We start from the raw sequence: 11,768 nt of genomic DNA, 5'->3' as shown, positions 1-11,768 counted from the left end.
AGTCTTAAAAGTGTACAGCTTGATGAATTTTTAATATAAATACCTATAACTTATTTTCTGTACGTGACAATCTATTGTGAACATTGTCTACACGATTAGATGGTCTTCTATGGCATAATTAAAAAAATTTTTTTTAACATTTATTTATTTTTTAGAGACAGAGAGAGACAGAGCATGAGCAGGGGAGGGTCAGAGAGAGAGGGAGACACAGAATCTGAAACAGGCTCCAGGCTCTGAGCTGTCAGCACAGACCCGACGCAGGGCTCAAACTCACAAACCGCGAGATCATGACCTGAACCGAAGTTGGGCGCTTAACCGACTGAGCCACCCAGGCGCCCCCTACAGCATAGTTTTTAATGGCTAACTACCAGTATAGCGGTCATCATACCAACATATAGCAGCTTGCTTAATCCATCTATCATTCTTAGAGATGTAGGTTGTTTCTATTTGTTATTCTTGTATCTGTTTCCTATTGCTGCCGTAACAAATTACTACAAGCAGTGGCTTAAAGCAACACAAAGTATCTTCTTACCATTCTGGAAGTTAGAAGTCTCAAACGGGTCAGCAGGGCTGTTTTCTTCTAGAAGCTCTAGGAGGGAAGCTGCTCCTTGCCTCCTGCAGCTTCTTGAAGCTGCCAACGTTCCTTGGCTCATGGCCCATCATGCCAGCTTCTACTTCTGTCATCACGTCACCTTGCCTGGCTCATCCTCCTGCCTCCCTCCTGTAAGGACCTTTGTGATTAAACGGGGTCCACCCAGATAATCCAGGAAAATCTCCCCATCTCAAAATCTTTCATTTAATCACATGGACGAGGTCCCTTTTGCCACATGAATTAACACATTCTCGGGTTCCAGGGATTAGCATGGGGACATCGTTGGGGGAACATTATTCAGACTCCTACAACTATCAACAGTCCACTCACCCATTTTTCCTACCTCTGGTGTTCCTTTTCTTCTCCCTCTTACTTTAGTGACTACTAGTTTGCAACCCCATTTCCATTTCCCAAATGTTTTGTTTTTGTCTTTACGCAACGTCCTTCAAGACATAATTTACTCTTAGGACCTCAATGATTGTTTCCGATCTACTGACTTCTAACCCCAAGCACCAGCCCTTCCCCAAAGTCCCAATCAAGAATGTCTAGTTTCCCTTGGATATCTCCTCATGTTAAAAACTAAATGTTTTTAAAACTGGACTCGGGGCGCCTGGGTGGCTCAGCCGGTTCAGCATGCGACTTCGGCTCAGGTCATAATCTCTCGGTCTGTGAGTTCAAGCCCCGCATCAGGCTCTGTGCTGATGGCTCAGGGCCTGGAGCCTGCTTCGGATTCTGTGTCTCCCTCTCTCTCTCTGCCCCTCCCCCGCTCATGCTCTGTCTCTCTCTCTCTCTCTCTCTGTCAAAAATAAACATTAAAAAAATTTTTAAAAAACGAATGGTGTTTAAAAAAAAAACTGGACTCACGACCCCTGCTCCAACCTCTACCCCACCTTGCTACACCAACTCAGCTTCTATACCTGACCTTGGTTTGAAAATGACCCACTCTCACTCAAGCTGGAGACATAGGACTCAACCTCCATCTTTCCTCTCCTCTGTATCTAATAAGCCACTAAATCCCATCAATTACTTAGGGATTTAGCATTCTTCTAATAGGGCCACCTAATATCTTGACTGTTCTTGACTGTTGCTGGAGTGTGTAATCAGAAACCCTGTTCCCATCCAAATACAATGCTTGCAGGGATGAACTATCTTCTTCAGCAAGCCTTCTAAGACTGCCCCTTCCTAGGATACCATATTTCCCCTCCCCCTCTCAAGGAAGTAACCCATAATTAAATATCCACTGTATATGTACACTCAGCTTTTTCAAGCATTTTAAAATTTAATCTTTAAAGTATGGTTTTAATGCTTATAGAGGAGGCAACTGAGAGGCTAAGGAACTTGTACAACGTGAGAGCTAGTAGGTGGCAGGACTTGAACCCCTCCCCCGCCCCGGTCTGATAGATTCCATTGCCAGCCTTTCACTTCTGTTCCACAAGGCCTCCCTAGAGTTCATGCCAGTGCTTACAAAACTTGCCTGTTCATTAAAATCACCTAGGGAGGGGCACCTGGGTGGCTCAGTCGGTTAAGCGACCGACTTCGGCTCAGGTCATGATCTCGCAGCTCGTGAGTTCGAGCCCCGCGTCAGGCTCTGTGATGACAGCTCAGAGCCTGGGGCCTGAGCTGTTTCAGATTCTGTGCCTCCCTCTCTCTCTCTGACCCTCCCCTGTTCATGCTCTGTCTCTCTCTGTCTCAAAAATAAACGTTAAAAAATAAAATAAAATAAAATCACCTGGGGAACAGAATCTAAGGCCCCACACCAGAGCTACTAATACTATCTGAAGGTAGGGCCCCCAAATTCGATTTTTAAAAATTCTTATAGTCTTCATTTGACACATATCATTTATTACTTATTACTAATTAGTATATTTATTTTTTTTTAAGTTTATTTATTTTTGAGAAAGAGAGAAAGAGACAGAGCATGAGCAGTGGAGGGGCAGAGAGAGAGGGAGACACAGAACTGGAGGCGCGCTCCAGGCTCTGAGCTGTCAGCACAGAGCCCGACACGGGGCTCGAACTCACGAACTGTGAGATCGTGACCTGAGCTTAAGTCAGAGGACTAACCGACTGAGCCACCCAGGCACCCCTATTTTTTTTTTTTAATATTTGTTTATTTAAGTAATCTCTACACCCAACATAAGGCTCAAACCCACGGCCCCAAGATCAAGAGTCACACGCTCTACTGGCCGAGCCAGCCAGGGACCCCACTAGTATGTTTAAAATACATGTTTTGTTCTTTGAACCAGGATAGGAAGTGCTGCACTATTTATCTTGGTGACCATCTGGTACCTTAATAGAGCAGGCACTGAAAGTATTTGTTGGTTGCTTAAATGCTAACCTGAGGTGTGCTGTGAGCTATACTGTTACAAGAGTTCTGAGAATAAATATACCAATAACAATAATAACAGCTAGCACTCACTAAACCCTCTTTATATGCCAGGCCCTCACTGTTCTAAAAATGTACACGTATCCACTTCCTAGGACTTTTTAATAACTCTAGGAGGCAAGATCAGAACACAACCCGCGGGGCCCCTTGTTCAAAAATCATTAAGAATTTCACATGGTGACAACAGAGCATTAAACCAAGTGAGGGGCCAGACGTTCTAAGCGCCTGTATGACTGTACAGGTCTCATGCCCACGGCTAAGACTCTTAGGCCCATTTTACAGATGAGGAGACCGAGGCACAGAGGTCTCAAGTAAACATTCCCAAGATCACTAAGCAGAGAGAGCAACCTTAGCTAGGGAAGGCTTCCTTGCACCCTCTAATCCTCTCCAACCCTCCAAGGTTTGGCTCAAATCCTCCCTTGTCTACTAAGCGTTCTCATAACTAAGCCAGGAAACATCTCTCTTCCTTCTCTGAGACTTTAGCTCCATACAGTTCTTATGGCCATTTTCATAGTCCTATGTTAAACTTGAAATGCCCAGGGGAGGGGAGCACCAAAATTAATGTAGTCCAATGAACAAATTAACAAGAGTACCACCTTGAAGACAGAGAGGGACGAAGAGGGAATTCCAGGTGGGGGACAGGCCTGGGACAGTGATGAGCTACTTCTGCAGGATACAGTGACATGGTTGGCTTGATCGGACCAAAGGTAACGCATGCGGTCCAGTATGAGTAACACTGGAAAAGAGGGTGAGGTAAGTTATAAAGCACGTTATAACACAACTAGACAGTCACTTCTCACAGGCCAGAAGAACATGTTGCATGCTTAGTTATGCTTCATCCATTTCATAAATATTTGAGCACCTACCACGGTATGAGACACAATTTTAAGCAACAAACAAGACAGACATGATCCCTGCTCTTGTGGAACACGCATTCTGGCGGGGGTGGGGTCAGATAGCAGCAACGGATCATTCCGGGTATCGAGAAGTTCTGAAGATATTCAAGTAGGGTCCTGTCACAACGAGTATCTTGGAAACTACCTGAGATGGGGTGATCAAGGAACGCCTCTCTGAAGAAGTGACATCTGAACTGAGAAGAATGGGAAGGAACAACCGGGGGAGAGTGACCCAGGCAGAAGGGACAGCAAATGCCAAGGTCCTGAGACTCACAGATCAAGGTGTGTCCAAAGAACCACAAGAAGGCTAGAGCCTAGTGAGCAAAGGGCCTGGCCACAGGAAACAAGAGAGGTGTTTTATGATAATAGTATTTCTGCCCTGCTTTTCCGTGCAAATGATCTCTTTTCTAAATTACTTGAAGAAGTGTGATGTGGCAAGTCAGGAAGATGGCAATAATATCTTGCCCCATTACTAAGCAGGGGGCACTCAGTTCTCCAGGGGTTGTATTCACCTCCGTTCTTTCTCAGTGCTGAGGAAGCCACAGTTTGACCCCTCTGAGGTCAGTGAGCTTTGCTCTGGAGGAAAGGGCATCAGGCCACAGCCTGACGGCTTCTCTCCCTGCAGCCAGTCTTCTCACCCACAGGCACCGTGGGCTGCGTGACTGGGTGGGGACATGCCAGCAGGTCTGTCCCTTCACGAACACACTTGCTTCAAAGATGCCGGTGAGCGTCTCCTGGCACAAGACACTTGCAACGAGCACTTTGAGGAGAGGTTCCCATTTATGTTCAAAATCGCACAGATTCCCCCCATTTCACGGATCCAAGAGGTTAAGTAACGTGTTCAAGAGCGCACGGCAGGAAGTGGCAGAGTAAGACGAAAACCCAGTTCTCTTTAATTTCAGAATTTGTCCATCGGACGTGAATATTCCTGACGTTCAAGAAGTTACACAGAATAACATTAAAACCTGCGGACACCAAGTGCAGCTCAAGAAATACAACTCGAATGGGGTGCTTGGGTGGCTCAGTCAGTTAAGCATCTGACTTTGGCTCAGGTCACGATCTTGCAATCTGTGAGTTCGAGCCTTGCGCCGGGCGCTGTGCTGACAGCTCAGAACACGGAGCCCGCTTCGGATTCTGTGTCTGCGTCTCCCTCTGCCCCTCCCCAACTCATGCTCTGTCTCTGTCTCTCTCAAAAATAAATAAACATTAAAAAGGAAGGAAGAACGAAGGAAGGAAGGAAGGAAGGAAACTTGAAGCCCCTGTGTACCTCTCCATTCTACCAGACCACATGGCCTCCAATTTCTCCTACTTGGGAAACACTGCAGATGTCATCACATCATCATCCATTCCCTAGTGTAAGCCAGAAGTCAAGTAGGCACCAGTGCTCCCTCCCTCTTCTTCCAATCAATTACCAAGTTCAATTAATCTTGATATCTATTCCTATTTCCACTATAACCTCCCTTTCTCGCTTCTACATATATCATCTCTTATCTGGATTATGGCGATGGCCTCCTAACTGGTCTCCCTGCATCTCCTCTCCCCTCCTTCCAGTCTAATCTCCACATTATAACCACTGATTTTAAGACCTTAAAACAGCTGCTTTTGCTCTTAGAATACAGACAAAATCATACGCATGGCACACAATGTCTCATATGCTTTTTCCTTTACTCAACACTCCCAACTTTATCTCAATCCCTTGCTCTCTGTGCTCTGGGGGTATTGGCCTTCTTTCAGTTCCTTATAATGCCCGTGCTCCTTCCTTTCACAGGGCCTTTGCACATGCTGTTCCTCCCTTCTCCATCTGAATAACTCTTCCCTTTCTCAGGTAAGCTTTCCCTGAGCCTCTGACTGGATCACTCTTCCAACTTTACATTTGTTTATGAGATTCATTAATTAAAGCCTTTCTTTCCTAATAAGCCAAAGACCAAGAACCACTTGCTTAATACAAAATAATGCTTAATAGGTAATAATCAATGCATATATAACATATATAACAGGCCAAGCAGTGTTCCTAGCATTTCGCATGTATTAACTCACTTAAGATCTCCCAAAAAACCTATATGAAGTAGGTACAATGATTAGCCCCATTTTACATATAAGCAAAGTAAGTCACATAGGCGAAAATGTGGCACTGCTGGGAATATGAACGCAGCAGGAAGTTTCTGGAGTCTGTGTGCTAAACTCTCATGTTATGGTGCCTCACTAGCATTTGCTGAATGCAGGATAGTGTGGAGTGCTTTTGATAGGGACTAGACAGCGCCATCAGTAACCTCAGTTCAATTAAAAAAATTATTTCACTTGGGTTTTGGTAAGGATCTTACCAAACGACTGGAACTTTGCGGCGAAACGTGTATCTTCCCAGCATTTTATTCCAGCTACTTTAAAAATGTGTTTGCCCTCACTGGTATTATCATATTGAGCAAACTGCTGGAGGGCAGGAGAAAGTTGGATTGGAGTGAGGCAAAACTGTGGATCATTTGCAGTATGGATAATCCACATAAGGACAACTCAAAGGATTTTCCTGCACGTTGTCTTACTTAACCTCCACTGTCTCCTAATAAAGTTATGCACACAGTACAGTTCTCCTTCAGTTAACAGATAAAGCAAAGGCTGGGGCTAGGTGGGCTGCTAAGCCATAGGAAACCAACCAGTCACAGGATGGGGTGACTGGTTGGTTTCACACTTTCAGCTTCTGAACTGCAAAGATAGCTCTAGCAGAGAAAGACCTCTTCTTCTTTTAGGGATTAAAGGTAGCTAACCAACCTTCCCTAATTCTAGAGTGGAACCTCTCAGGAAGGATAGAGTTCCTCCTAGGTTTTCCCAGTTTGGCTAGAGTAGGGTAATTATTCTGCAAGCTCAAGCTATATGCTAAAGAGCTCCACAAACTAGCTACATCCAATGAACCCTAACTCAATATGGTGAAAATGTAGTAATTCAGGAAATTCTTCACCAGGAGCCTATGTACCAATCTAAGAGGAAGTCAGTGTATGCACGTTTTCTTTATGTGCATTTTGCTACAGAAAGACTTTCATTAGTTTCTTGCAGGATTTGAACTAAAAAAGGCTAAGAACTACAATCCTTTATGCCTGCGAACACATTCTTTCTGGTTCAAGAGTGTGCGTTTATAGGGGTACCTTCCCAGGTTGAAACACCTGGTAGCTAAGGATAAGGGCATCCAAATGCCCACCCCACCTTAGTTAGGCCTCAAAACCTATAAATAAGGCTAAGGGAACTGGATTAGCATTCACCTCCTGGAAGGGGAGGCTGCGTGTAAGGCCAAGGGCAGTCAGGAGCGCTTATGGTCAGTCCCCAAGCAGGCCACTAACCGGCTGCGTAATCTTGGACACGTTGCATACCCTCTCTGGGCTTCAGTTTCCACATCTGCAAACTGGAAGTTGAGCTGCATGGTCTTCAAGGTCCTTCCCAGCTGAGAGCCTGGTACCAAGTAGGCCTGGCCAAGAAAGCAGCTTCCTGTGGGCGCGGTGCAGGGCTTTAACGGTCCCCCCCGCCTCCCCCGCTAGGGCCCGCGAAACCCTCCTCGACACGCCCCTTGGAGTGACGGCGCTTTCCCAACCGCAGCCCGAACATGGCTCCGCCCCTTCCCGGGGGCGTCCCATCGTGCCCCGCGCCGGGCTCCTAAAGCAGCGGGGCGCCTCCCGCCTTTCCGCGGCCCCGACCCCGAACTCCTCTCCCCAGTTCTCCCGGGCGCCCTAGCCTATCAACGTCTCGTGTCCCAGCCAATCACGCGGGCCAAGAGTCTCGCCTTTGGTCCACCCTCCTCCCAGCGCCCCGCCGGTCTGAGCTCAAGGCCTTTACCAGGCCAACCCAATCAGCGGCTGGCTCTCGCCTGCCCCACCCCAATTTCCCTCTCTTCAGCCAACCCGCGCGCCTCGTTCCGCTGCCCGCCCAGCCAACCCGGGTCTTGAAACCAGCAGGCGAATGGGCGCAGGGCGGCCCTTCAACGCTGACCGCCTGGCCAATTGGGGATTCCGCGTGGCCAGGAGGGCAGCCAATCAACATGGAGCGCGGTGCCGCCGCGGAGAGGTCCGGCCCGAATATCCCTCCGCCTTCCTCCCTCCCTCTCTCTCCCTCCCTGCGAGCCGCCGTTCACTTACTGCCTCCCTTCCTTCTTTCTCCCTCCGCCACCCGAGCACCAGCCGCGCTCTGAGCTACCCCCGGGGTCCCTCCCCCGCCGCCAGAGGAGCAGCTGCCGCCGCCGCCAGCAGCAAATTAGGAGGGAGGAAGGAAGGAAAGGAGGAAGGAAAGGGAGCCGGGGCGACTACCAAGAGGGAGCCGGTGAATGGGCTTGTGGTGACCCCCGCCCCCCACCCCACCCTCCCTTCCCACCCGACCCCCAACCCCCATCCCCAGTTAGAGCCGCCGCCCGAGAGGCCGGACCGTCATCTTAGGAGGAATCCCCGCCACCACCTCCGCCATGGAGCTGATCACCATCCTCGAGAAGACCGTGTCTCCCGGTAGGACGCGGGGGCCGGGGGTCGGGCTGAGGTGACCGGGTGGGGGGAGGGGAAACCCTGGCCCCTCTGACCCTGTCCCCTTCCCGCTTTCCTTCCCCCCCAGATCGGCTGGAACTGGAAGCGGCGCAGAAGTTCTTGGAGCGTGCGGCCGTGGAAAACCTGGTGCGTGCCACCCCGCCGTCCCCCATCCCGCCGTCCACCCATCCCCTGCGTGCGGGCCTTCCCGCCCTCCCGGAGGCCCAGGCCTCGGGAACCCACCCCGCCCCATTCCGTCCCCCTCCCCCCCCGTCCAACCTAACCCCGCCGTCGGGAAGCCGGTGGGTGTGTCCCGCCCCGGGCCCCGGCAGCTGGCCAATGGCGCGGCGCGCCGGGGTGACTGCCGCCCAATCGCCGCGCGGCCTGAGGGCGGCGGTGCAGCGGGAGGGAGAAAGAGGGAGGGAAGGGAAGTTAGGTTGCGCGGCGCTGCGTGTTCAGCAAGGGTGGGGGTGGGGGAGCCGGGCCTAGGGGCCATGTGGAAGATCGGAGCCCAGCTGCCCGCCCTGCTCTGACCCGGGCCGGCTTCTCCTTCCAGTCCCGTGCCCCCTATGATTCTCTCCACCTACTTCCCAGAGTCTACCCTTTCCTATGTCCCTTGGTTGTGTGCTCATGGCCAGGCCTGGTACCCGAATACCTCCTAACCCATTCCGGCAATGTTTCTCCCTTTTCTGCCTGGTTATTCCTCCATGGGTTATTTAGTTTTGGGTTCGGAGGGGGTTGGGGTTTTTGGGTTTTTTTTGGTTTTACTTCGATGGGTAGAGACTGATCTGTATCCATACAGCGGGCTGAGGCTCATCCTTGATCGGGCCTGTTTCCAGATGAAATCACAGAGGAAAGTTCCTCATTTTAATATTTTCAAGTTTAAGGGGTATAGAAAAAATGAAGATGAGTCCACTAGACCGGATCTCTGCATAAAAAAATGTGTGATGGATGGGGTTGAAACAGCCTCTGTGGCAGTAACGATTCTCTTTGAGGTCCCTCTTACTGGGGGGGATGGGGAGCAGGTGGAAAGGTAGTTGATACTTGACATCTTTTAAAGGTAATAGAAAATAAGCCTAAATAACTCCATAACCAAATGTGTTCCTTTGTTGTTCAGACAAAATATAAGCAAAAAAAGTGACAAGGCTTATTTTATACAAACTGCCTTAAATCCCCCCCCCCCTTATGTGCTAGTTTTTACTACTCTTTTTATCCTTAAATTTTTCACAGAAAGGGTTTTTTTCAGTAGTCAAGACCAGTAATAATACGTCCATTTGGGGTATGTTCCTGTTTCTGCCTCTGCTAATTGATAAGCGTTTTGTCTTATTCCTAACATTTTATTTCCGACATTCCTAATATTTTTTAGTGGTATATAATTAATAAAACCTTTAAGAATTATCTTCTGCTGTGACTGCAGAACTTGTTAGTGGTAAGAAATTGTCTGCTTTGGTTTTTCCTATTGGACAGAGCTCTCTGTAGGGAAGAGGAGTGTATCTTAAAATTTGTAACCAGGGAGTAGTTTAGGGGTCCTATGCGTTACAGAAGATTGAGTACACTTTTCGAAATGCAGTATGTTTGGTGGACAGCTCAAGTCCAAAATATATAGGAGCCTTTCCTGTGTTAACTGTTGACTCTTAAACATAAAATCATTTTTCTTGGCAAATTTGCCTTGACATTTTTATCTTTCAGTTTTCTCCTGTTTCCAAATATTACAAGATTTTCCAAGTTGTCTTTTTTCATTGTTCCCCTCTTGCTGAGCACTTCAAGCTAAAACAGAGGACTAGCCTTCTAAATCTGTGTTTTAGGTTTTTAAGTATTTACCTCTGTTATACAAGATTACCTGCCTATGTGAGATCAAAAGCCACCCTGAATATTCATCTTGGACTAAGATTTTTTTTTTTTGACTTAGGCAATTTTAGTTTCTACTCTGTCCTAACATATTGGTTCATTTGATAAGTGTTTATTGAGTATCAGGCATTATTACCTAGAAGAATCCTTTGACTACTAGACTGTCAAACTTATTTTTTTCTGGGAGACCTAATAGGAAGATTCAGGCACTAAGAATTATGTTGGTAGGAAAATCTGTACTCTTCCTTGTTAAGTGCTGAGTCTGCAAGGGGAGATGGATGACTTCCTTGTGTACCCTGTAACATTTTTATAGAAATCTTGAAGTAGTATTGTAGCATTTTCTGAGACGTGATATGTCCTGAAAAACTTAAGTTTCCCCCAGCATTGTGGTGCTCTGGAAGCTATCCTCAATCGGTGAAATTCCCGAAAGAGATTTTCATTCACAAATGCATCTTCTCTTAATAGCCCACTTTCCTTGTGGAACTGTCCAGAGTGCTGGCAAATCCAGGAAACAGTCAGGTTGCCAGAGTTGCAGCTGGTCTACAAATCAAGAACTCTTTGACATCTAAAGATCCAGATATCAAGGCACAATATCAGCAGAGGTGGCTTGCAATTGATGCTAATGCTCGACGGGAAGTCAAGAATTACGTAAGTAACTTCATTTCCTTTTGGTCGTGTTAGCCCTCGGGAACAAGAAACATCCCTTCACCCCCACCCCATCCTTTCCTCCTGGACCCCCTGCAAGAAACATCTTGATCAGTTCTGTCGTTTACATAGGATGGAGCTGACAGTGTAATAGGTTTCTGAGATCTAAGCCTCACTTAAAGATAAAAATTGTATGTGATTAAAATTCCCTTTCTCAGTTCAGCTTGTCTGTACTGTGCCATGATTTCCCATTAATGAATGCATTGGAATTTTTTTCAGAACTAAGGTAAACTGTAGCGGTTTGGGGAACTTGCATTAGATGCCACAACTTGTAGAATCTGTGAATTGACATAGTATATGAATTGGTGGTTCCTAAACTTGAACTATCCGAATCACTTAGGAATGTATAACAGTAGTATATTTCCAAGCTCCCTCCAGAGATTCTGTTTTGGAGTTAGGCTTGAGTATTTTGTAAATATTCCTGTCTTCCAACATGATTTTTTTTTCACAGCCAGCCCCTGCTCTTGTTGAAGTTCTGCTGTAGATAATTCTCATTGTTTGGTGATATAAGGCATGGCACAGTGTGGGGTTCAAAGGGGAACTAAATGGTGTCCTGGGCCTTTCAAGCCCAAAGAATTGGCAAAATAGAGTATGATGTTAATGATGCTTTTATCTACTTAGCAAATTAGGAAAACTTCCTTAAGAAACATCTGGCCTTTAATCAGGGCGTTCAAAGAGTGGACTGATGAGGTTTGAGGAAAGTAGGATGTCCCTTGCATCATGGAGTTCTTGTGACTTTGTTGTTGAATTAAAATCCATAATTCTAGCTGCAGCGAAACATTCAAAATATACGGCCAGATGTCCTCCCCACCCACCCTACTTAATGAGGTTCTTAGTGGTCTGTCTTAATGTGG

General features: G+C 47.2%; 1 protein-coding gene across 1 annotated transcript in view; it reads left to right on the top strand.

Moving 5' to 3' along the window:
• Positions 1-7,959: 7,959 nt before the first annotated feature.
• KPNB1 (karyopherin subunit beta 1) overlaps positions 7,960-11,768 on the top strand; it is a 28,782-nt gene continuing 24,973 nt past the window's right edge. Inside the window, exons 1-3 of the mRNA XM_030295839.2 lie at positions 7,960-8,346; positions 8,450-8,508; positions 10,675-10,857. Of these exons, the coding sequence (XP_030151699.1) occupies positions 8,307-8,346; positions 8,450-8,508; positions 10,675-10,857 (282 nt within the window). The 5' untranslated portion in view covers positions 7,960-8,306. The remainder of the gene's footprint in view (positions 8,347-8,449; positions 8,509-10,674; positions 10,858-11,768) is intronic.

Source organism: Lynx canadensis, chromosome E1 (assembly GCF_007474595.2).
Source record: "Lynx canadensis isolate LIC74 chromosome E1, mLynCan4.pri.v2, whole genome shotgun sequence".
Taxonomy (NCBI): Eukaryota; Metazoa; Chordata; class Mammalia; order Carnivora; family Felidae; genus Lynx; species Lynx canadensis.
The sequence above is the reverse complement of the archived record's forward strand: the minus strand, read 5'-3'. Positions and strand labels throughout refer to the sequence as shown.